At 38.2% G+C, this 26,465-nt stretch overlaps 1 protein-coding gene across 2 annotated transcripts in view; it reads right to left on the reverse strand.

The window, feature by feature from the left end:
• The window catches only part of CP (ceruloplasmin), a 69,087-nt gene extending 51,696 nt beyond the window's left edge, over positions 1-17,391 (reverse strand). The window contains exons 1-6 of one of the 2 annotated variants that reach the window (XM_082459516.1): positions 15,307-17,391; positions 6,367-6,614; positions 4,329-4,541; positions 3,788-3,961; positions 1,925-2,179; positions 455-626 (exon numbers count right to left, since the gene is read on the reverse strand). In XM_082459516.1, the coding sequence (XP_082315642.1) occupies positions 455-626; positions 1,925-2,179; positions 3,788-3,961; positions 4,329-4,541; positions 6,367-6,614; positions 15,307-15,452 (1,208 nt within the window). In that variant the 5' untranslated portion in view covers positions 15,453-17,391. The remainder of the gene's footprint in view (positions 1-454; positions 627-1,924; positions 2,180-3,787; positions 3,962-4,328; positions 4,542-6,366; positions 6,615-15,306) is intronic. The other variant, XM_082459517.1, reaches the window with a different exon arrangement.
• Positions 17,392-26,465: the final 9,074 nt, after the last annotated feature.

Below are 26,465 nucleotides of genomic sequence, written 5' to 3' on the forward strand. Positions count from 1 at the left end.
GAATAGGCAAATTCATAGAGACAGAATGTAGAATAGAAGTTATCAGGGGATGGGGAGTTTTTGTTTAGTGGACACAGCATTTCGGCTTGGAACAATGCAAAAGTTCTAGGAACGGACAGTGCTGATGATTATACGACCTTGTGAATGTACTTAATGCTGCTGGATTTTACAATGCTATGTTTTCAGAAATGGAAAGCAAATGAACTGATCTAATTGTATTTAATGTTTTCTGAGAGTTTTGTTGAGCATTTGAAAACTTTTAAATCTATTCTTTTTCATGGACTCAGAAGTCCTATTTCTCAAACTTGGACTCACTACCAAACCTTAATAAATATTTAGCAGTCTACTTACTCAATTTCAGGTACCAATTAAAATTTTAATCACTGAATCAGGCTTTTATGATTTTTTTGGGGGGGAGGCATATTTTGAAATAATATCTTTTTTTCTGAATTACCTTCCAGGTGCTGTTAAGTATTCTTTGGTGAAGGTGTCTATGCCGGAGGGTGCATAGTTCCAGATGATTTCCTCAGCAGCAATGTAGTAGTGTTTAACATGTTTGCCACGGATATCGTTCTCAGATGAAGGCTTCTGACAGTCTTGTACCCAGAAAAAGGCCTGCAAACCAGCTGAAAACCACACAGGAGGAGACACTGGTTAATGAAGCCAATGTTTGTCTCTCCTATTGCCTTGTAAATGCTGCTGGTGAAAAGACAGATGGAAACTGAAGAAATAGATAGCTAGAAACAATACTATAAACTAGAGTAACCAGTTGTATATAAATCACTCATGGAAAATTCAAGCAGTGAAAAAAAAATCTCTATATGGCACAGAGAAGTGATATTTCTAGTGTTTTCAAAAATGTGGAATCAGTTTCTGTGGGGTTTCGCTTGGGAAGTCTTGATGAGGAAGAAAAAAAAAAGGACACATTAATAGATAAGTGATGTGGGGAGAAATGAACTTTCACCATTTAATTTCACTTTTTTGGGGGGGCCACGCCACGTGGCTCGTGGAATCTTAGTTCCTGGACCAGGAATTGAATCTGCACCCTTGGCAGTGAAAATGCAGAGTCCTAACCACCAGACCACTAGGGAATTCCCTCACTGTTTTATTTTATCAGTGAGTCAGCATTGAAATAAATAATGCTTTAATGAGAAAAAATAGATAAGTGATGAAGAGATGCTCTGCCATATTTTAGGGGCTATGGTGGGGTGGAGGAGGAGGAACAGAATGAGCATGTATTATTATTGTTCTCTTAGATAAAATGGTTATGCACGTGCTGTGCTGTGCCTTCTGCTGCCATGATCACATTTGATGAATAAGATCATGTTTGAAAGTCAAAGTAACATACTCAAAGACCCAGATTAAACCTAATTTCTTCAGAAGACCGATATTGCAAACTGATATTTTTCAAGAACTGGGGATATTTTATTGCCTTATATTAAAGAGATGGAGGAGAGATTTAGCATGTTAAACTAAGGAATATCTGGACTCAAATAAAGGACAAAGTTGGTTATATTTAATAGAACAAGTCAAAAAAAAAACCCAACAAGCTACTTTTCAGCACAATATACAAATCTTCTGGTGTTTAAAATATTGTGTATTTTACACATCTGGGAAGCTGTATGCAGTATTATACTTTTAGGGTAGAGCTATACATCAGGACCAATTTTTTCTTTTCCAAAAATTAACATATTCTCAATTTTTAATTACTTTATAAATGCTCCAGTCTTTCAGTCTTTTAAAAAAATTACATTATGATGCATACTGTCAGAGGAATAAAATTAAGTTACCAGTTCAAAGCTCAGATCATTCCAAAGTTATTTAGCTTTTAGATTCTGATTTCCAATAATCACCCCATTAATAGTGTAACTGAGACATGACTCTTTTCTCAACTGACAGCTAATTTCAGGTAAGGATGCCTTACCTTTCAGATGGTTTAGATTCTGACAGCTAAGCATCCATTCTCCAGGGTTCTGGGCCACCATAAAAGCATCAAAGAGGGTAGCAGGAAAGAGATTGATTGTATCAACACGGTAGTTCTTATTAGTCAACACTTGCCCGTGGAAGAAAGCTGCATGCACATCAACTTCATTACCCATACCAAAAAGATACCATTTTACTCTGTCCTCAGCACACATGGAGAGTCCTGGGAGACTTCCAAAAGCATATCCATTCACAGCTGTAAGTCAAGAGCAAAGATTGTGACTAACAGACATTGGTGACTGGGATATTGATTGTTACCTCTAAATAAAATCAATTTGGGATTGAAAATACCTGGCACACATGCTGCTATTCTTCCCTCCTGTACCCACATCAGACATTGTTAATCAATCACAGTACTCTTTCATTTTGGACCTGAATTCAGCCTCAAGATTTTTGTCAACACAATATTAGCACATGAACACAACACTGAAGATGAAATCCATTTGCTCTCTTTGTTATAAACTCTACACCTCAGTATGTTCATGTGTATATTTGTAAATACAAATGTGTACATATATACATACATATATATAAATGTGCACACATATAGTAAATAGAAAAAACACTGAAGTTTATTTAGGAATCAATCATGTATCGTTGGTGGTGGTGGTATGGATGATGTCAGTGTTTTTTGTTATTGTTTATCAGAACTTTTCCAATTTTCTACAGTGAATGTGAATTGCTTTTGTAATAAGAACACAAGGGAAGCTTTTTTTTTTTTAAAGATTGAGAGACAAAATTGGAAGAAATGTGAAGGAGGAAAGAAGAAATGCAGGGGAAGGACAGTAGGAACAAGTGACCAGAGCCACAAAGACCTAAGAGGTCAAAAGCAGGATAGCCTGATTCTTCAAAGAAACTAAGGGTCACTGCTCAAACTGAGAGGTCCTAGAGTTAAGGTAGAAATCAGTTCTGGGAAGTATTGCTAGGTAACCAGATGCAACAGGGATACCAAACCAGGCTTAGCCAGACTAGAAGTTTGAGTCTCTAACACCTATTTTGGTTAGCACATAACAGAGGCTGGATTAAAATATGGAAAGAGGATCTTTCAGCCAGAAATAAGCAAAAGTTGGAAATAAAAATCCATACTTTGTTAATTAGTTAATTTTTCTTCTTTGATAGTACAGTTATTTTTGTGTCCTCGTTTTCTGAGTAAGGGTTATCTTTAAGAAGCTAAACACAAACTGACAAATATCTATACTTATTGGTTTAGTTCGTATTAAGGGATTTGATTTTTTATGCAAATTATGAGTGATAGACTATTTTACTAACCCCATTATTTTGTGTCTGAGAATCAAGGAGAAGCCCAGGCAGTAAAGAAAGCATTTTTAGAAGAAATAAAGTGAACTAAAATATAGGAAAAAATGATGCAAGGTTGGGGGGGCGGGTGTTGAAGAACAGTATGTATGTAAAAGAAATACCTTTTAGAACTAGTGGTTTGAACTATTTTCTTAATTATAGTGCAATACTTTACAATATAATTTAACAATTTTAGGCTGCCTCAAATAATTTTTAGAATGAGTTGGGAGAATAAAAAATATACAAATATAACATGCATATACATTTAACCATAATTGATAATGTTTTATGCTTATTGGTTTGGAAACAATTTGATGTATCCAGCTTTACCTGGCTCAGAGTTTTGATTGGACATGTTTAGCTGAATATCAAGTTGCACATCCAATATGCTTTGTTACCAAGGGCATAGATTAGAAACACACTACTTATTCATGTGAGGGAATAAGAGTAGCAGAATTAATGGACCGAGAAAAATAAGATAAAGTTAACAGATCTTATGTAATCTTACAATACATTCTGTTACTCTCCTGGAAGTCTTCATTGTCTTTGTCAACCTTCTCTGGTTCAGAGCAGTAGGTCTTAATGTTGTCTTCTAGGTACCAGCTGAGATTTTCATCCACAACAGAAAACATTACCACAAATTCTTCGTCAATATTTTTTTCTTTCTCTTTATCCAGAGAATCTGAAGTGAAAATTACTATTTCAGTAGAACTTAATTTTTAGCATGAATTTTAGCATGTGATTTATAGTTTAAAAAAATTTTTGTATTTATTTTCCTAATAAACCAGAAATCTAAACCAGTCACTTCTGTTTTATAGACTTGGAAACATTTAGGGAATTTACGTTCAGTAACCTGAATGTTGTTCCATGTATTCATTTTTCTCCTTACCCTTCCCTGCTCTTCCTTTCCTTTTTTTCTAGACTGACTCACTGCCTCTCTACCTTACCTACTCAATCATAACACATAAGACTTAAAGTATATTTAAAAAACAAACCTCCCTCTCTACTGTCTTTGGTCATTTATTGTGAGTAATAATGAAAAAATGTACCTTTTTTACAGTGTATTAAGGGTCCAATGAGTCCTGTGGCGATATCTCTTGGAGCATCAATGTGGGAATGGTAAATCCTGGTCACACAATTGCTGTCTTCCTGACCAGGACCTTGTTCTGGGTTGGCATGCAATATGTACATACACTGTTCACCTGGCCGCACTTTGTCGTCTGCTTTTTGAAAATCTGTGGTGTTATCAGGGTAGATGGCCCCTAGGAAACAACATGCAATGAAATTACAAATTGAATGTGTTTGAGCTTGAATGAGAAAATAGATGGTCTATTAATTCATTCAGCAAACATTTATTCAACATCTAGTATGTATCCCCTTGGGAACGCAGTGGTGTTCTATTTGAGCACAGAAGAATAAAAGGCAAATGGCTACAGGGTCTGGAAGTTTCACAGAAAATGTTATCATTTTTTATACTTGACTGAGTCTCCAAGGAGCAGTAATAGATATGTCAGCAGCATAATGACTGTTGGTTTGCAATTTAAAGAACCACTTTTGCCCTGGGGTTATGGTATGGAAGTAAGAGCAAAATGGCTACTTTCTCCTATCACTTGAAGCTTCTTGTATGAGATCAGATTTTTGCCTGTGAAGTAATCATGGGATTGTTTAATTTTGTAAATTTCCAAACATATGCAAAAGTTGAGAGAATAATATAATGAACTTCCATGTGCCCAACAACCCAGCTTTAACAATGATCAACTCAAGGCCAATCTTGTTTCATCTATACCCTTACCCACTCTTAACAATGAATTAGTCATCATCAGTGAATTATTCTAAAGCAAATCCCTGACATCATATCATTTCATTCATAAATAATTGAGTATGTATCTCTAAAAGAACTCTTTTTTCTTCTAACATAACCACAATACAATGGTCATACCTTAAAATATGATTAAAACCATAATATACCATGAAATTGTAAAAAATAAATAAGATGGCAGTCAGCTTTTATGCTATGAATGTAATTGTTTGGTTTAGAAAAACAAATTTAAAAATATAGAAGATCAAAACATTCACCCTGTAAAGCAATACCTCTTTTAAATAGAAAACCAATAATTAATTAACACTAATTTTATCCTAATTTCCAAACTTGATCCTTATAATTTCAATGAACATGGCCTCAGCATTTTTGCCTATGATAATAGCTGACATTTATTGAGCTATTATTGTGTACTCTCGTTGTCCCTATTTTATAGATGAGAAAACTGAAGCACAGAGAATTTAAGTTAACTTGTCCAAGGTCATTCAGTCAATAAAAGGCAACGCTGCACTCAAACATCGGTCTATTAATTTCGAAGCTCTTGTTCTTAATCACAACAAAACACCATCTCCCTTCATATCATCACCATCATCATCATCATCATCATCATCATCATCATCATCATGTACTAAGAATGAGATCACAAGCACCAAATCTAATATTTGTTCTTCCTGTACCATCTTTAAGGATTCCAAGTCCTACATTCAAATGACCTTTTGGTTAACTGTGTCTCAGATGTGACTCTGGGACCATCCAGCCACCTGCACTACTTGACTACTGTATGAGACTACTCATGCTGCCTTAGCTGGGACAGAGTTTATCCAAAGTTAGGATGGAAGGTGACAATGGCTACAGTAAGTTCACATGTAGGAACTTCAGAGAGAAGACAATCCCCATCTTGAGTCCCGTTTCTTCCTTCTGGATTTTTGTCTTTTCCAGGCTTTAATGCACACTGCCCATTCCTCTTATTTTGACCATTTGTCTGGAAAGGCGTTGGGCACTGGGAAGGAAGTCCCAGGTCTCACTGACTCTCACTACATGAGTCCACACAGAAATTCTATCACATTCACACTTCACACAAAACAAGCACAACCCAGAGAAACACAGCGTTATTAGGATGAACCAAAATACTTATTCATAAAATAGTTTAGAGCTAAACAACATGGTACAGGTCTTATCCAGGAGGAAAGTCCATAATCTCAGAAGTTAAGAAGTGTTCCTACTGAAAAGGAAGAGGAAATTCCAGCTAGCATATGAGCTGAACTTACCCTCATGCTCCTTATAGTAAGTCATTCCATGTGCATGAAAAGTATAAGGCCTAGAGGCAAAGTTTTTAAAATGTACATAAACTGTATCTCCAGTTTCAGCTTTGATAATAGGGCCTAAAAACCCCAGCCAGACAGGTTTCTCTATAATCGTCTTAAAGGTTTCATCTGTGTACTGAAGATACAGGGCCTTCTTGTAGACCTTTCCAATTCTATTGGGGCCATTTTGAAGATAGATATTGGAATGTTCCCTGCAAAGGAGAAGAAGACAACTCTATTAGAAGCCATCACTTCTGGGGATAACATTATAATGAAAGAGAAATGAATGACCATATCATATTAAATGTTTGCCAGTGGTTGTAGAGCTGCCTCCAAAAAATGAAGAGGAGAGCTGGCACTTAGCCCTGTTATTTTAGTTATGTGAGGTGTCACACATCAGCTATATGGCAGACCACCATGTATGGATGTGCCATAAAAATGTAATGCATCTTACCAGAGTATTTCCTGTAAGATTTTCATGGTAAAACACAGAGGCATTGTGGAGTAGAATACAAAATTAAAGTGAAATATTAAAATAAAGCAGTTAATGAAGGCATTTCTCACTTATGGCGTACCTCTTTCAGCAACTGGAAAAATCTGAGTTTATAAGCATTCAATCTGGATATGTGAGATGTGAAAGTGAGTGCATATTTTTTTCCTAAAGTAAAACTAATAATGCTAAAGTAATTCCATCTTTTTAATTTCTTTTAGCAAAACTAAATCAAAGTTGGAATTGATTCATCAATGTGTGTGGGTCTTAAAATTATCTGCATTTGAATTACCTCTGTGGTTTTTTAATCCCTTGCTAGCAAAAATACTTGAACATTGAATGTTTATATTCTGGTTAGTGGCTGATTAATAGTTGCTTAAAACTTCCCTAAAAATATCAGCAAATTGAATAGTAGCCAGGAAAAAAAAGAAAAGAAAAGAAAGCAAGTTTGATATTCAAACTTTTGAACTGATTCTTAAGTTATTGTCCTTAATGCAAGCCCAGAGAGTTCAGTGGGATCTACTTGTGCGCAATGCCATCTAGCCATTCAGGGAAACCCACTTAAAACCTGGACTTTGGCAAGCCCTTCCACAACCGAGGTCCCCTCCACTAGAATAAAAACTGCTAACCCCAGCTGATGGTCTGGGGTTTGTGTTTGTTCGTGTGTGTGTGTTTGCGCACGCGCGTGTGTTTTGCCTACTTTGATCTCGGTGACTTTTGACACCTTACCATTTTCCATTCAACCCATATGAGGCCAGATAACCTGACTGAGGAGGAATAAACTTTGTCTTGTCTCCTCAGCGGGAAGCTCATCAGAAAGAGTGAGGGGTACTTTTCCATTCTCTCTTCAAGATGAGGGCAAGGCTTGTCTGGGAGCTCTGGACTTTCTCTGTTGCACGGTCCAAGTTTAAAGACCTGTTTTTTTTAAAATCTAGGGCTCTGACCTAATGTTTCTTAAGTTTTCATGTGCACAGGAATCTACTGAGGACCTTGATAAAATGCAAGTTCCTAGGCCCCAGCCCCACTGATTCTGCTTCTGTGCTGCTGGTGTGAGGGTCAGGCATCTGCATTTACTAACAAATACCCCTGTGTGTTCTGATGCCGCTCTGCGTTCATGGGCAACCTGAGTAGGGGAGGCTGCAAGGGGAAGGGGAAGAAAGCGGCCCAATCCCATAGGCAGTGGGATTCCTGGAGAACATGAGACAGTAAAGTGGCAGGTTCTGTTCCCAGGCCGTACCCTGGTCGTGGTCAAACGTCTGCTGGCATGGCAGCATGGAGCCGCCAGATTGAGCCTGAGTGCTGGGACCAGTGAGCGGGGCCACTTGGCAGTGGTCCTGGTGGCTGCGTTTGGGCATTGGGAACAGGCTTTGGAGATAGTAGAGCCCCCGTGTTCTGAATTGACCAGGGGGTTTCAACAATGAGCATCTCATAGCTGTCACACTAGGGACCCCAATTTTTAAAATCCTGGATTGTTTAAACCCCAGGATTCTCAACTTGTTCACTGAAAGATGAATGAGATGGGGTTCCCTTCACCTATCATGGTGGGAGAAGGGCCAAGCTGGAAGTTAGAAAAATAAAGAAGTGACATTTTTTGTACCCGGGATGGCAAATCCATGCTTAGGCCTTTATTTCTCGTATTTCATTTTCTAATTGTTTATTGCAGTTTCCATTTTGTTAGAACCAAACAGAAAAAAGAAAAAAAAATTAAGAAAGGCTCTGAGAGACTTCGAGGACATCAAAATACATGGGGAAACATTCTTCCCTGGAAACTGCAGCATTAGTACGGACAGGAGTATTCTTAATAAATAGATGTTTTACCAACAGCAAAATTTGGAGGTACTGAAGGCCACTGAGATTCAAGGCAGATTCACGCAGTCTACACTGCTGAGAGGAGGTCAGGAAGAGGGCAGTTCAGTCAGGCACGCAGCGGCAGCTGCAAAGCTTACAGTGCAAGGATGGAATTACTCTTGGGTCACACCAGAGGAGCCTGGACAGCTCAGTCTCACACAGGTCCGTCTAAGCCTCGGGGTAAATTTCCTCCAGTGTCTGTACACACTCTTATTGCTAGGGGATTGGCCCCAATGATATTTAACAAACAAATTTTTTTTTAAATTTTTATTTATTTATGGCTGTGTTGGGTCTTCGTTTCTGTGCGAGGGCTTTCTCTAGTTGCGGCAAGCGGGGGCCACTCTTCATCGCGGTGCGCGGGCCTCTCACTATCTTGGCCTCTCTTGTTGCGGAGCACAGGCTCCAGACGCGCAGGCTCAGTAGTTGTGGCTCACGGGCCTAGTTGCTCCGCGGCATGTGGGATCTTCCCAGACCAGGACTCGAACCCACGTCCCCTGCATTGGCAGGCAGATTCCCAACCACTGCGCCACCAGGGAAGCCCCCCAATGATATTTAAATAGAGATTCTGATCTGTGTTCTACCATGCTCTGTTGATCCATATCTTAAATAAAGCCAGAGTTGAACAATAGCCCTCAAGGGTTTCACTGGTGGCGCAGTGGTTGGGAATCTGCCTGCCAATGCAGGGGACACGGGTTCGAGCCCTGGTCTGGGAAGATCCCACATGCCGCAGAGCAACTGGGCCCGTGAGCCACAACTACTGAGCCTGTGCGTCTGGAACCTGTGCTCCGCAACGGGAGAGGCCGCGACAGTGAGAGGCCCGCGCACCGCGATGAAGAGTGGCCCCTGCTTGCCACAACTAGAGAAAGCCCTCACGCAGAAACGAAGACCCAACACAGCCATAAATAAATAAATAAATACTTTAAAATGCTGTATAGTATTGCAAATAAATATTATAAAAAAAAAATAGTCCTCAAATTCTTAAGGCTTCATTTATAGTGTGTATTTATATTTCCTAAATGTGCCTCTAAAGCATTAAGGAATATGTGACATCCCATTTCAATAAACTGTAGCAGACTTTGTCAAAATGCTTTCATTGTATTGAAATTCTCCTGTATTCATCATTTCCTGAAATAGGAGAAGCATTGTCTAAGTTTTGGGATTCGTTTTTTTGTATACAAAGATTTTGCGGGGAGGAGTGTGAAACTTACTTAAAAACTAATTGATCTGAAATTATAATCTATCCAGTATTTTTAACATTTGGAATTCCTTTTATATACATAGCAATATGCAAAATGTGTTTACCATCTTGTCTTTTTTTCTGAAACAAAATTAAATCTTAACCAAATTGGGAAATATATCATATCATGTGATAGCGTGGGGGAGGCCTGTTTGCTTATGCTCTGTCTCCAAAGGAACATCAAACTGTCATTAGGGAATGTCTATTTAACTTTAAGAGCACAGCTTTGGGGACAAAGCATCAGTTACTGGAACCTTGCAGGAAGTTTGCCAGTCAGATATCCAGTCAAAAAAAATCTATTATGGTTGTTCTTTGACCCAAACAAGTAATTCACATCAATCATAGTTCTTTCTGTTGGCAACTGTAACATGTTCTTTTCTATTCATTACAATAGCTATGTCCCCCTCTCAGTAAACACGTCGTTCCTTTTTAGCACCCCCAATTCCTATAATCCTATAGCAATTCCTCTAATTTCTGGTAGATTCAGACCCAGAAGTGAGTTTTTAATGGTAGGGGAATTAAAACATTTTTTACACTGCCTTGGTAAGATAATAATAATGCTACTCCCTCCCATAAATTCAGAATGTACTCAAGGGGGCCTTGGTTTATGTTTAGCCATGGTTACTACAATGTGGGTAACACACGTGAAAAGTTTCTGGATTCTTAGCTTCATTAATTGAGACATAGTATATTAGTTTTCTCTTGCTGTGTAACAAATGATCATAAAGCAGCTTAAAACAGCACCTATTTATTATTTCACAGTTCCATGGATCAGAAGTCTGGCATGGCATGACTAGGTTCTCTGCTCAGGTTATCACAGCTGGCATCAAGCTGTTGGCTGGGCTGAGTACTTGTCTGGAGGATCTGTGGAGAAGTCCACTGCCAATCTCACTCAGGTGATTGGCAGAATTCAGTTCATTATGGTTGTAGGAAATTCCTGCTTCCTTGCTAGCTACCAGATGAGGACCTCTCCCAGTTCTTTAAGACCACCCATATTCCTTTCCAGTGGCTTCTTCCATCTTCAAGTCAGCAACAGTTTGTTGAATCCGCCTCAAACCTCTTTGAATCTCTCTGACTTCCTTTTCTTCTACTAGAGAATTCTCTGCTTTGGACTAGACCCACACAGATCATGTCCTTAGTTTAAAGTCAACTGTATCACTGAATATAACATAAATCGTGGGAGTGATAGCTCACCATATTCACGGGTTCTGGAGTTTTAGGGTAGGATATCTTTGCGGGTCATTAAAAAAATTCTGCCTACTACACACAGAAATCACAAGAAAAACAGTCAAAAATTAACTGGCAGGCAAAGACAACCTGGGTATGCATAGCACAAACTCAAGTGAATTATAGGTTCTCACTAGCCTGGCTTCACTAGCACAGCATGAAAATGGTACCTAGGTGTCAGCCCTCTTTTGGATATGTTCTTGGGGAAAATAGCTGCTGTGACAATAAATTGTATAGCCTGAAAAATATAAAATGGTGTAGTTACTTCATTAGCTCCTGCACACAGGCTGTCCTATATGAAGTGTTTATACCACACCAGATTTTGCTTACTATTTTTTATTTGGCAACCTTGGAGTATGAGTCATCATAAGTGACTTTTCCAGATAACTTTAGCTCATAATTATACCTCTTTAAGAATTATTTAAAAATTTAAGACCATTTTTGAAGGGGTAAAATGAATGCCTTCAGTGCAAGTCTTTTCTTTAAAAATGTTTTGTTTGCTTCCTTGTTTTCTTAAACAGGGCGTACTGGGAAAAAAATCAACTTCTTTTCTGATAAAGATAGTAAACATTAACATTTATTGAATATTTATGGTATCCTGATCACTCAATATTATAATTATAATACTTATGATTATACCATAGTGTGGAATGTTCTTGGTTTTTTCTCTATTTCTTTGGGTAAAATTTGAGCTGTCATTTCTTCTGGTCATTGGGTCTGCTTATGATGACATCTTCACCATAATATTTCTGATTTATTTCTCAAACCTACAATGGGCTGGAAAACTAGGTAACAATGTTTGTAAGAACTGTATGTTAATTAAGCGTCACCAAGCCTGAGTGAGAGCCTATGAAGTTAGTGTAAAAGGGTTTTGTGATGGCTCTTCTTGTGTTTAAGGATTTTTTTCACTTATTTCTAACATCCTATAGGTCACCAGGAAAAAAAGTAACCTGAAGATAACAGGAGTATTGCTACTTATCGCTACTATGTAACCAACAGTCAATACATATTTAATTAGTGTCTACCATGGGCCCAGAACAAAGTATTGCATTTGTTAATTGTTTTAATATGTACATCTTTTATTCTCATTTAAGTACAAATAACTTAGGAGCAGGAACTATATTTTATAGATCTTTACTTATTGATTTGTTGAAATGACAGATAAGGCACGGACCTAAGTAAATGGCAGTGGAGCATAAGGAAATTACTTTCTACCTCACCCCATTAGAAATAAATATTACTGATATAATAAAAAAAAGTAAACTCTATTTTCCTAGTTAAAAGAAATCCATACGTTTTTCTCTTTTATATCTGCCAGTATTTTCAGTTCCACTAACCCACGTACAACTCCATAAACTGACATTTCTTATTTCGTTGTATCTTCTGATTTATTTCACGGTGTGAATCTGTCCGTACTAGGAGCAAGGGAAAATTCTTACAACACAGCCTATAATTTTGTCTAGCTTCCTATATACTTTTATTCATTCACTTTCATTTACTCAAAAATATTTATTTAGTGTCTCCTATGCTCTAGGTACTAGTGATCACTGGTGCATGAAACAGATGGAGTTTCTGCCATCTCAATACATACTTTCGTCTTCATTGTTCCAGACCTTCAAGGTCAACATCAGCTTAAACCTAATTCTCTGCCTAACAACTATCTTGCACTCTTTCAACCTCTTTCTCAGCCTATTTATCTCCACTCCTTTTTAGCCTTCACACAACGAGTGTTAGTAATCATGCCTGGTGATATCACATCAGTCTTTGCCATATTTATGTCCTACCCCCCACCAATTCATATGTTGAAATTCTAATCCCTAATGTGATTGTATTAGGAGGTGAGGCCTTTGGATGTGCTTAGGTCATGAGGGTGGAGCTCTCATGAACAGGGTAAATGCCTTATAAAAGAGGCTCCAAAGAGATCCTTAGTCCCTTCCACCAAGTGAGGACACAGTAAAAAGGCTATGATCTCAGAAGAGAGATGACCATGGTGGCACCTTGGACTTCCCAACCTCTCGAACTGTGAGAAATTAATTTCTGTTGTTGAAAAGCTACCCAGTCTGGTGTATTTTGTTATAGAAAGCTGAATGGATTAAGCAGCTGGACATTTCGCAAATCTGAGACAAAGAGGAAGCAAAAAGTTGCTACCTAAACTCATCTATACAAAAAGGTTAGCATAGTACTGGCAAAATTGCTAAAGACCTATTCAATATTCGCTGTTCAGATGTATTAAAAATTTCACAGACAGAGTGAGCATTGTCATCTAGAGTTTGCACAATTCTAGGCTGTTGTTGAAGCAAAAGGAGATGATCAAGCCAATGCTGTATAACCTCTCCAGCACACACAGGACACTAGAGTATTTAATCTTTTTTTTTTTTTGATTGTGCTGTGCAGCATGTGGGATCTTAGTTCCCCAACCAGGGATCGAACCCACGCCCCCTGCATTGGAAGCGGGAGGGCTTCCAATCTTAACCACTGGTCTGCCAGGAAAATCCTTAGAGTATTTAAAAATAAAGGAATTCTCTTCCCTCCCTGCAAAAAAATTCTTAACAAAGCCTTCTTCTCTTCTAAATTTCTAGAATTAGAGAAGACTTTACTAAAGTGTGCTTGGGGCAATGTCTTGTACTTAGTTGATGCCCAATAAAACTGATTTGATTTTTGACCATGAATAATGGCAGAAGGATGGTGGGTGAGGGTGTGGAGTAGGGCAGTACTTTTTTTCCCCTAATATGTCTGACCTTTTAAAAAATGTGTCTAGTTTCCCTATTAAAAAATGCATAATTTATATTATGTTTAGTTAGGGAAAATACTGAATGCATACAAAATAATGGTCCTTATGAAGCCATAAAAATATGTCATGTCCCTAAGAAGGTTCAAAACCAGGTAGCTCAAAATCAGGCTTAAAAAAAATAATTGCAAGATATACTAGTTTTATTTACAATTAGTTACCTTTAGGTCAGAAACTTTCCTCACTGCATATTACTGAATTAACAACTTAACAATTAGGTATTATTATCAGCTTTGAGAATTTTCAAACTTACATAAACTTAATGAGAATAGTGTATACCCATCAATAGAGTCAATGTTATGAAATTTGGCATACTTCATAGCCAATTTTTAAAGATACAATCACAGCAGTTAATGGTCATTGGGTTCATTTGTCACCATTAACATACATTTTTAAGTATCACTATTAAGATACATTTATCATCTTTAAAATACATTTTCACCACTAAAATACATCTTTAAATGTTGTGAATATTGGTTTTGAATAACAAATTTCAATTTGGTGTTAAATGTTTAACTAACATTATTAAAAGTGATGATCTCTGTATAGATAAACTTCCATCACAAAAAACTTCAAGGAAAACTATACCCCTGGTTTTTCATGTGGTGGATGTTGTTGGAAATAAGGGACCTTTCAACTGAAACAAGAAAACCTTTAAGTTACATAGAGCTTTTTGAGGAGGCATTATAATAACTATCTCATATTTTTTTTGCACATGTATTATGTGCCAAGGACTGTACGAAGAGCTCTACATGCACCCACTCTTTAAACAACCCCCTAAAGTATTCTCATTATCTTCATTTTACAGATTAGGATGCTGAGTCTGAGAAAGATGAATGTAATTAACAGTCCAGAGTCACCCAACAAGTATTAGGCAAAGTCATATTAAAATTGTATTTGATTTCTATAAATGATTCTTTGAAGGATTAAAAAACCTTTTATTTTTACCACTAGTAATCAGTAAACGGTATAGGAAATATAAAATTTTATACAGTCATTCTTTAGATGAAAGAACTTCTGCATAAACAGACAAAAAGACTGAACCCTGATGAGAGATGTGATAAGAACCAGAGGGGGTAATAAGAAGCCCACACTGTTCCTCAGGACCAAGTGGAAAGGAGTAAGGCAGCCTCTCAAAAAACAAACAAACAAAATCCCAGGAATTAGAGATTTATTAAAGTGTCTAATGTTTCAAGTCCATATTTTGCAGTTTTTGTATATACAAATTAAAGAAATATTTCATCTTATTGGCTTTATTTTTTTAATCAATAATTTATAAATTTGGTCTATAATCAAGAAAAAGTAGTGACTTACGTGTCAACTGAAATAAGTTTCTTTTCCCCATGGTCAGAGGCATAGTCCCAAGTTGTTTCAATAATTCCAATGTAATAATGTTTATCTTTCGCCCAGGCTGAGGTACTACATAAAATTAGAAAAATACAGAGCAAGGAAATCTTCATTTTTTTATTCCTCTTGGAGCCTGAGAAGCAATGGAATGAAATCAGAAGCAGGCAACTTTATAAATAAGCCTTTCTCCCTTTATTTGCTTGATTGACAGAATTTTTTGTTGCACAAGACGAAATTATTTCGTTAAAGCAAATAACATTTTCCACTTCAGTTCAGTTCTCGTAAACCCAGGGAAAACTTAGTCGTCCATTGCCAGGATTCTCTGATTGCAAATAAAAAGTCAACAGTTATTGTTGGAGGCGCTGGAGTGTGTATAACTCTGTGCTTCTACCATTCATTGTGTAAATTCCAGGAGAGCAAAGATCATGTCTAAATGCTCCTTTTGTTCTTCCAACAATATGCTACAATACAATGCCCTCTTTCCTTTCGAAAAGGCTAACAATACCTAGTTACAACTTTAAGCTACAAAACATGATATTTAGCATGCCAGATTTAAGTACCCTCAAATAAGAATTTATTTTGAAGGCTTTATTTATTTTGTAAGCTCCAAACACATCTGCATAGAAAGTTTATCAGATTATTGTGTACTGCTATATGCAAATAACTAGCAGAGAATAACAGGGGTTGATGATTCTGTTTTAATTATCGAAGAAATCAGACATAAATAAACCTGTCTTCAAAGGCAAAAGTTGATTTTAGTAAAGAGAAAGAGCTCTAGTTTATTAACCTGGGGTTTCTCTCTCTGATGTGGACATGAATTTGGGGATAAAAGACTTTTTATTTTTTAGTTGAAGAAAATCCTGATGATAACAGTGCACATTTTGTGTTGATGTAATCTTTTTCTCTAGAATACCTCGATGCATTACGTAAGTATTTGCCAAAAGGTGTTTATAGAGATGGATTGGTATAGGAGAAGGCACCCCAATGTTTGAACGATTCATTCATTTAATAAGTATTACTGAATGAGCCCTCTGTGTGCCAAACACTGTTCTAAACACTGTGGGGATACAGCAGTGAATAAAACAGACATGAATCTCTACCCTCATCAACTTGCATTCTACTGGGGAGAGACCAACTATATACAAATGAAGAGTGAAATACTTACTATTAGCAACAAGTGCCACAGAGAAACATAAATCAGAGAAGGAGACTGAATGCTAAGGAAAACAGCAGGATGAAGATCAAAATCTGATGACACCATGTGACCCCAAGCAAGATACATACTTGACCCCAGCCTCAGTTTCCTCACCTTTAAAATCTCAGCCTCAGAGGGCTATTGTCCAAATTAATTGAAATGACCTATGTTAGGTCACATAGTGGAGATTCTCCTTTCACCAGCTAACAATAATCTTAACTAATTGTCTTGATACAGAAAATTGGGTCACAATGCCCAGGATGCCCCAAGACCTCCTTCTTGAGGCACCTTAAACAATTGTGCCCTCATGCCCACTGAGAGAACCTGAGTGGGACTAAAATCTTGCCCAGACTCCACTGGCCAAACCCTGTGTCTTGCAAGATGCTGTTCCTTTTAAAAATTGGTGCCCAGAAAGGTTCCTTTTTTCCAAATGGTCCACACAGAGAGAACATCTTTTAGTAGTTTATTCTTGTAGAGGGGGCACTTTTTTTTTGAGGGGGCACTTTTTAATTGGCATGAAGCCCCTTTATGAGCCAGTGTATGGCTGATGGTGTAAATGATGCCATCTTGGGACTGCACAGGTCCTCTTCTTCCACTGACCCTACCCAGGGCTGTACTATGCAGGAAATCACTTATCTATCATCGAGGGCTTTGTAGTTAATAGATATTTTTAAATGATCTTTAGATCCAGGTGGCCTCTATGCCCTGAAGACCTTCACTGATATATTGCCAGTGCCCATGAGACTAGTTACCCATTCATAAATCTTGACTTAGAAATGTGCCTCCTGTTTCCAAGCAACTACCCCCATACCCTAGGTTAAATATAAAATTGTCCCATTGGTCCCTGGGTGGTGTGGAGAGCAGCTGTGAATGCTTCTGGATCCTTGTCTGCCAATTCTACCCTGTGAGGAATTTACTCTATAATAAATGAATCCGTTGATTGTATGGAGCTGCCTGCCTCGATTTCTGGTGTCAAGATACCTTCTCAGTTCGTGGGCACTTTCTGTCCCCTCCATCCTCCAACAATTGGTGAGCCAGCCAGGAGACAGAAAATGACACAGGAATGGGTAAAGGAGTCATGCTGTGGAAAAGCCTGCTGTGGTGGGGGAAATCCCAGGCTGGCCAGCCTCTTCCATGTGGGGTGATCTGGCTAGGTTTGTGGGACGCTTTGGGCCACTGTGTGAGTACAGGATGTCTGGAAAATGCCAAAGGGCTTCCTAGATATATTGACTGAAGCAGCAGGAAAGTGAAAGTGGAAAAAAAAAAGTGAGCAAGCTATCTCAGCTGTTGCATGGCCTTCGTTATATGCTCTAAGGATTAGCACAGAAAAGGAATTACAGCTCAGCAGGAAACTAGAGAAGACTAAAGAGATTTTTTTGTTAGAGAGGGATGTCCAGAGGGCATGTTCTGCCACTTGTGACCTCATGTCAAAGAAAATACAACAGGAAGGGCATATTGTAGTGATGGCATGTAAGATAGCTAAAATGCAGGGTGGTAGGCTGCCCCACTCAAAGGTGAGGACTGTTATTTCACAGCAGAACTGGGACTCCAAGAGGTGTGATCCTTGGGATAATGACTTGTCAGAAGATGAAGACATAATTATAGAGGAGGAAAAGGAAGCACAACCTCTGATCCAAACTAAAACACAGGCCACTAGGGAACCAGGAGATAATTGAGAGGAGATCCCTACAAGCCCCAAAACAACAGTGCCAGAATATTCCTCCGTTGAGTTAATAGAATTAACCAGCAGGTTTAACCAGAAGAGTAGGGAAGGAGTAGCAGCCTGGAGGCCCCATTTATGGACTACTGGGGGAGATGGCATCATGTTAAATGGGTCAGAAATGAGTAAAATGGCCTTAGTTATAGTGCAGCCTGGCCTCTGGCAACGTTTTTATGTGGCCAAGGCCGCCTAGCCAACTTGAGTGAGATGTGCCGTCCCCACCCCTAGGATGGCATCTATAGAAGAGTTACAAGAAATAGCACGAGAATTAGGAATGAAGCATGCGATCAATGTCCCTAATTTCTGAGGACCTGATAAGGAGTTATTTACAGCAGGTATGAAGGATCGTGTCCAGAAGACTACTCCAGGAGCTTGGTTAGTGACCTTGGTTAGGGACGTTAGTTTCAGTTTTGGCCCCAATTGTTAATCAACCCATTCAGATGATTGTGGCCATGATAGCTGATTTAAGTGAGACTGAAAAGATCTGACAAAGGGGAAATAGATGGGTAGATAACACCAAAGAGAAAAAAACAAAAACAAAAAAACACAAATAGTGAGGAAATTAAAGAGACCCAACTAGAATTTCCCACAGCAATTATGGCAAGAACTTGTATTAACCAGGACCCCTAAAGGGAATATAAATAAGTAACCTAATTTGGTCCTTTTAACCTTATAGAAAGCATTACCCAGAGAGTACCAGTTTACTCCCCTGACAGCAAGAGGAAGGGGCAAAAGCCCACACTCCACCACTGTGGAAAGATGAAGATCAGGGGTGGATACCCCCAATTCTAGGGATCAGGGCTAGATACCAGGGTTGCTCCTTGGTATGGTCATAAAGGGTGACCAGAGACCCAATGTTGAACTATTTATTGGTCCTGCACCAATAAAATGACTTCTCTGGCTTTAGTATATACCAGTGCCCAGTGCACCCTGATCTATGGGAATCCATCCAAGTTCCAAGGGGAAATATGACCCATTGATGGATATGGAGGCCAAACGGTGCAGGTGAAACATGTGAGCTTGTATGTACAAATTGAAAGATTAACTCCCCGTGTTTTTCTGGTTTATATTTCACCCATACCTACCTGGATATATTTTGGATGTGGATGTCCTACAGGACCTGGACCTCACAACCACCACCAGCAAGTTCTGCTTAAGAATCTGCGATCAAGCTTGTAATTGTGGGCCATGATAAATGGGACTCTGTAAAGTTGCCCATCCCTGGGAGAATGGTGGCAATAAAACAATATCATCTACCAGGGGGACAGGAAGGAATAAAGGCTACCATCATGGGGTTAGAGACAGTAGGGGTTATAAGACCAGCGCAAAGCCTGCTTTATAGCCCTTTGTTGCTGGTGAAAAAACCAAACAGCACCTGGCTTATGACAGTAGACTATAGAGAATTAGACAAGATAACACCCTGTATCTATGCAGCAGTTCCAAACATAGCCCAACTCTTGGATACAATCTCCTTTTGTCTCAAGACAAACCACTGAGTCTTATATTTATCTAATGTCTTTTTCAGCATACCCTTAGTTAAGGGGTACCAGGACCAGTTAGCCTTCACGTGGGAAGGGAGGTAATGGACTTTTACTGTCTTACTCCAAGGTTATCTGCACAGCCCTGCTATATGTCATGGGATGGTGGCCCGGGACTTGGAGAAATGGGCTCTCCCTCCCTCTTTGGTTCTCTGTCATTACCTTGATGATATCATGTTAACCTGTGAAGACTTGCTCTCTCTTTTCCAAGCTGCTGCATCTCTTCAGGGACATTCAAAAACAAGGGAATGGGAGGTAAATGCTGACAAGGTGCAAGGACCAGGACAGTCAATAAAGTTCTTGGGAGTTATGTGGTCTGGTAAGACTAAAGTGATGCCTGAGGCTGTTATTGATAAAATACAGTAAGTCCCCTACATATGAACCTTCAAGTTGCGAACTTTCAGAGATGTGAACGTGCATCTGGTTCCAGCAAGGAACCAGAACCTGTGCCATCAATGTCAGGTGTGAATGAAATTGCAGCTTGCCCTCTGTCTCCTATTGCTGACAATCCTTCAACTCTACCACCTCCCACCTCGTCTCCCTCCTCCAGTCAGTAACTCTTCTTGCCTGTTCACTTGATGTATAGTATCATGTCATCTGCAAACAGTGACAGCCCCTGTATGCCAGCTGTTGTACTGTACTACTGTACTTTTCAAGGTACTGTACTGTGAGATTAAAAATGTTTTCTTTATTTTTGTGTTTGTTTTTAATGTATTATTTGTGTGAAAAGTATTACAGTACAGTACTTTATAGCTGATTGTGTTCATTGGGTACCGAGGCTAACTTTGTTGGACTTACGAACAAAATTGGACTTACTAACGCACTCTCAGAACGGAACTTGTTTGTATGTAGGGGACTTACTGTACAGGCATGTCCCGTGCCCTGCAGTGTAAAAGAATGACAAGCCTTTATAGGTCTGCTAGGGTACCCGTGGTCTTTTATTCCCCACCTTGCCCAGATATTAAGACCCCTATATGCTTCAGTGAAAAAAGGAACAGTCGAGGACTGGAATATCTCACAACAAGAAACTTTTTAAAAGGTCAAGTTGGTCGTCAAACAAGTCCAAGGACTGAGGGTGTTGATGCCAGATGCAAATTGTGAATTGGATGTAAATATGTATCCAGAAGGGTTTGGATGGTGACTGTGGCAGCCACAAAATGGGAAATGTGTTCTGCTAGGATTTTGGTCTCAGTTATGAAAAGGGGGAGATAAATGATATGGTCTTACAGAGAAACAATTGTTATCAGTTTACCTAGCCTTACAACAAATTGAGGGGCTAACCACTGACCTATGCATCAGTATCAGTGCACAGACTTCCCTGTCTGGATGGATTAAGGACAAAAGGGTGGTTTTAGGTTTATGGGAGTTGAAGTTCTCATTTTTCTGGCTGCCGCAGGACCTCCCACCTGGTGTTACTGTAATTCATTGGCATTTAAATTAGTCTCTCCCTCCCAGGTCGCTTGGTATCCTAATCCTCTGGGGGACCCTGGGTATTACTTTAAATCCAGTCTTTTATATGGGAATGGACCCCACACAGACCCAAATCACCTCTCCCGAAGCATTAGCACAATATCCCTCCTTACTGGGAATTCCCCATAACCTTCCCACTATTAAGTCCAAGTGGCGGACCAATCATATATGTCATGGTGGGAATGGCTGACATCTATTTTCCTTCTTCAATACATAGATGTAAGTGCTAAACTAGAAATCTAGGCATTAGCACAGTTTCCCAGGTCAGCTTTGAATGACTCCCACCAGAGCATCTCTCTATTAAATGAGGAAATAACTCGCATGAAAAAGTGGTGCTGCAAAACCGATGGCTTTAGATATGTTGAGAGCTGCTCAGGGAGAAACTTATGCCTTTTTTTTTTTTTTTGAATTTTATTTTATTTTATTTTATACAGCAGGTTCTTATTAGTTATCTATTTTACACATATTAGTGTATATATGTTAATCCCAATCTCCCAATTCATTCCACCACCACCACCACCACCCCTGGCCCCTCTTTCCCTGCTTGGTGTCCATACGTTTGTTCTCTACATCTGATCTCTATTTCTGCCTTGCAAACTGGTTTGTCTGTACCATTTCTCTAGATTCCACATATATGTGTTAACATATGATATTTGTTTTTCTCTTTCTGACTTACTTTACTCTGTATGACAGTCTCTAAGTCCATCCAAGTCTCTACAAATGACCCAATTTTGTTCCTTTTTATGGCTGAGTAATATTCCATTGTATATATGTACCACATCTTCTTTATCCACTCGTCTGTCAATGGGCATTTAGGTTGCTTCTGTGACCCAGCTATTGTAAATAGTGCTGCAATGAACACTGGGGTCCATGTGTCTTTTTGAATTATGGTTTTCTCTGCGTATATGTCCAGTAGTGGGATTGCTGGGTTATATGGTAATTCTATGTTTGGTTTTTTTAAGGAAACTCCATATTGTTCTCCATAGTGGCTGTATCAATTTACATTCCCACCAACAGCGTGAGAGGGTTCCCTTTTCTCCACACCCTCTCCAGCATCTGTTGTTTGTAGATTTTCTGATGATGCCATTCTAACCGGTGTGAGGTGATACCTCATTGTAGTCTAGATTTGCATTTATCTAATAATTAATGATGGTGAGCGGCTCTTCATGTGCCTCTTGGCCATCTGTATGTCTTCTTTGGAGAAATGTCTATTTAGGTCTTCTGCCCATTTTTGGATTGGGTTGTTTGTTTTTTAATATTGAGCTGCATGAGCTGTTTATATATTTTGGAGATTAATCCTTTGTCTGTTGATTCATTTGCAAATATTTTCTCCCATTCTGAGGGTTGTCTTTTCGTCTTGTTTATAGTTTCCTTTGCTTTGCAAAAGCTTTTAAGTTTCATTAGGTCCCATTTGTTTATTTTTGTTTTTATTTCCATTACTCTAGGAGGTAGATCAAAAAAGATCTTGTTGTGATTTATATGAAAGAGTGTTCTTCCTATGTTTTCCTCTAAGAGTTTTCTAGTGTCCGGTCTTACATTTAGGTCTCTAATCCATTTTGAGTTTATTTTTGTGTATGGTGTTAGGGAGGGTTCTAATTTCATTCTTTAACATGTAGCTGTCCAGTTTTCCCAGCACCACTTATTGAAGAGACTGTCTTTTCTCCATTGTATATCCTTGCCTCATAGATTAGTTGACCATCGGTGCGTGGATTTATCTCTGGGCTTTGTATCCTGTTCCATTGATCTATATTTCTGTTTTTGTGCCAGTACCATATTGTCTTGATTGCTGTAGCTTTGTAGTATAGTCTGAAGTCAGGGAGTCTGATTCCTCCAGCTCTGTTTGTTTCCCTCAAGATTGCTTTGGCTATTTGGGGTCTTTTGTGTCTCCATACAGATTTTAAGTTTTTTTGTTCTAGTTCTATAAAAAATGCCATTGGTAATTTGATAGGGATTGAATTGAATCTGTAGATTGCTTTGAGTAGTATAATCATTTTCATACTATTGATTCTTCCAATCCAAGAACATGGTATATCTCTCCATCTGTTTGTGTCATCTTTGAATTCTTTCATCAGTGTCATAGTTTTCTGAGTACAGTTCTTTTACCTCCTTAGCTAGGCTTATTCCTAGGTATTTTATTCTTTTTTTGCAATGGTGAATGGGATTGTTTCCTTAATTAAGTTTCTGATCTTTCATTGTTAGTGTATAGGAATGCAAGAGATTTCTGTGCATTAATCTTGTATCCTGCAACTTTACCAAATTCATTGATTAGCTCTAGAGATTTTCTGGTGGCATCTTTAGGATTTTCTATGTATAGTATCATGTCATCTGCAAACAGTGACAGTTTTACTTCTTCTTTTCTGATTTGTATTCCTTTTATTTCTTTTTCTTCTCTGATTGCTGTGGCTAGGACTTCCAAAACTCTGTTGAATAGTAGTGGCAAGAGTGGACATCCTTGTCTTGTTCCTAATCTTAGCGGAAATGCTTTTAGTTTTCACCATTGAGAATGATGTTTGCTGTGGGTTTGTCACATATGGGCTTTATTATGTTGAGGTATGCCCACTTTCTGGAGAGTTTTTATCATAAATGGGTGTTGAATTTTGTCAAAACTTTTTCTGCATCTATTGAGATGATCATATGGTTTTTCCTCTTCAGTTTGTTAATATGGTGTATCACATTGATTGGTTTGCATATATTGAAGAATCCTTGCATCCCTGGGAAAAATCCCACTTGATCATGGTGTGTGATCCTTTTAATATGTTGTTGGATTCTGTGTGCTAGTATTTTGTTGAGGACTTTTGCATCTATGTTCATCAGTGATATTGACCTGTAGTTTTCTTTTTTTGTGACATCTTTGTCTGGTTTTGGTGTCAGGATGATGGTGGCCTCGTAGTATGAGTTTGGGAGTGTTCCTTCCTCTGCAATTTTTCAGAAGAGTTTGAGAAGGATGGGTATTAGCTCTTCTCTACACGTTTGATAGAATTCATCTGTGAAGGCATCTGGTCCTGAACTTTTGTTTGTTGGAAGATTTTTAATCACAGTTTCAATTTCATTACTTGTGACTGGTCTATTCATATTTTCTATTTCTTCCTGGTTCAGTCTTCGAAGGTTATACCTTTCTAAGAATTTGTCCATTTCTTCCAGGTTGTCCATTTTATTGGCATAGAGTTGCTTGTCGTAGTCTCTTAGGATGCTTTGTATTTCTGCCGTGTCTGTTGTAACTTCTCCTTTTTCATTTCTAATTTTATTGATTTGAGTCCTCTCCCTCGTTTTCTTGATGAGTCTGGCTAAAGATTTATCAATTTTGTTTATCTTCTCAAATAACCAGCTTTTAGTTTTATTGATCTGTGCTATTGTTTTCTCTCTTTCTATTTCATTTACTTCTGCTCTGATCTTTATGATTTCTTTCCTTCTGCTAACTTTGGGTTTTGTTTGTTCTTCTTTCTCTAGTTCCTTTAGGTGTAGGTTAGATTGTTTATTTGAGATTTTTCTTGTTTCTTGAGGTAGGCTTTTATAGCTATAAACTTCCCTCTTAGAACGCTTTTGTTGCATCCAGTAGGTTTTGGATCATTGTGTTTTCATTGTCATTTGTCTCTAGGTAGTTTTTGATTTCCTCTTTGATTTCTTCAGTGATCTCTTGGTTATTTAGTAACGTATTGTTTAGCCTCCATGTGTTTGTGTTTTTTACATTTTTTCCCCTGTAATTGATTTCTCAGCTCATAGTGTTGTGGTCAGAAAAGATGCTTGATATGATTTCAATTTTCTTAAATTTACTGAGGCTTGATTTGCGACCCAAGATATGATCTATCCTGGAGAATGTTCCATGTACACTTGAGAAGAAAGTGTAATCTGCTGTTTTTGGATAGAATATCCTATAAATATCAATTAAATCTATCTGGTCTATTGCGTCATTTAAGCCTTGTGTTTCCTTATTAATTTTCTGTCCGGATGATCTGTCCATTGGTTTAAGTGAGGTGTTAAAGTCCCCCACTATTATTGTGTTACTGTCAATTTCCTCTTTTATAGCTGTTAGCATTTCCCTTATGTGCTGAGGTGCTCCTATGTTGGGTGCATATATATTTATAATTGTTATTTCTTCCTCTTGGATTGATCCCTTGATCATTATGCTGTGTCCTTCCTTGTCTCTTGTAACATTCCTTATTTTAAAGTCTATTTTATCTCATATGTGAGTTGCTACTCCAGCTTTCTTTTGATTTCCATTTGCATGGAATATCTTTTTCCATCCCCTCACTTTCAGTCTGTATGTATCCCTTGGTCTGAAGTGGGTCTCTTATAGACAGCATATATATGGGTCTTGTTTTTGTATCCATTCAGCAAGCCTGTGTCTTTTGGTTGGAGCATTTAATCCATTCACATTTAAGGTAGTTATCGATATGTATGTTCTGATTACCATTTTCTTAATTGTTTTGGGTTTGTTTTTGTAGGTCCTTTTCTTGTCTTGTGTTTCCCACTTAGAGAAGTTGCTTTTGCATTTCTTGTAGAGCTGGTTTGGTGGTGCTGAATTCTCTTAGCTTTTGCTTGTCTTTAAAGATTTTTTTTGATTTCTCCATCGAATCTGAATGAGATCCTTGCTGGGTAGAGTAATCTTGGTTGTAGGTTCTTCCCTTTCATCACTTTAAATATATCATTTCACTCCCTTCTGGTTTGTAGAGTTTCTGCTGAGAAATCAGTTGTTAACCTTATGGGAGTTCCCTTATATGTTATTTGTCATTTTTCCCTTGTTGCTTTTAATAATTTTTCTTTGTCTTTAATTTTTTCCAATTTGATTACTATGTGTCTCAGCATGTTTCTCCTTGGGTTTATCCTGCCTGGGATTCTCTGCATTTCCTGGACTTGAGTGGCTATTTCCTTTCCCATGTTAGTGAAGTTTTTGACTATAATCTCTTCAAATATTTTCTTGGGTCCTTTCTCTCTATCTTCTCCTTCCAAGACCCCTATAATGCAAATGTTGTTGTGTTTAATGTTGTCCCAGAGGTCTCTTAGACTGTCTTCATTTCCTTTCATTCTTTTTTCTTTATTCTGTTCTGTAGCAGTGAATTCCACCATTCTGTCTTCCAGGTCACTTATCCATACTTCTGCCTCAGTTATTCTGCTATTGATTCCTTCTAGTGTATTTTACATTTCAGTTATTGTATTGTTCATCTCTGTTTGTTTGTTCTTTAATTCTTCTAGGTGTTTGTCCTTT

The sequence above is a fragment of the Balaenoptera physalus genome (assembly GCF_965194825.1).
Source record: "Balaenoptera physalus genome assembly, chromosome: 4".
Classification (NCBI taxonomy): domain Eukaryota; kingdom Metazoa; phylum Chordata; class Mammalia; order Artiodactyla; family Balaenopteridae; genus Balaenoptera; species Balaenoptera physalus.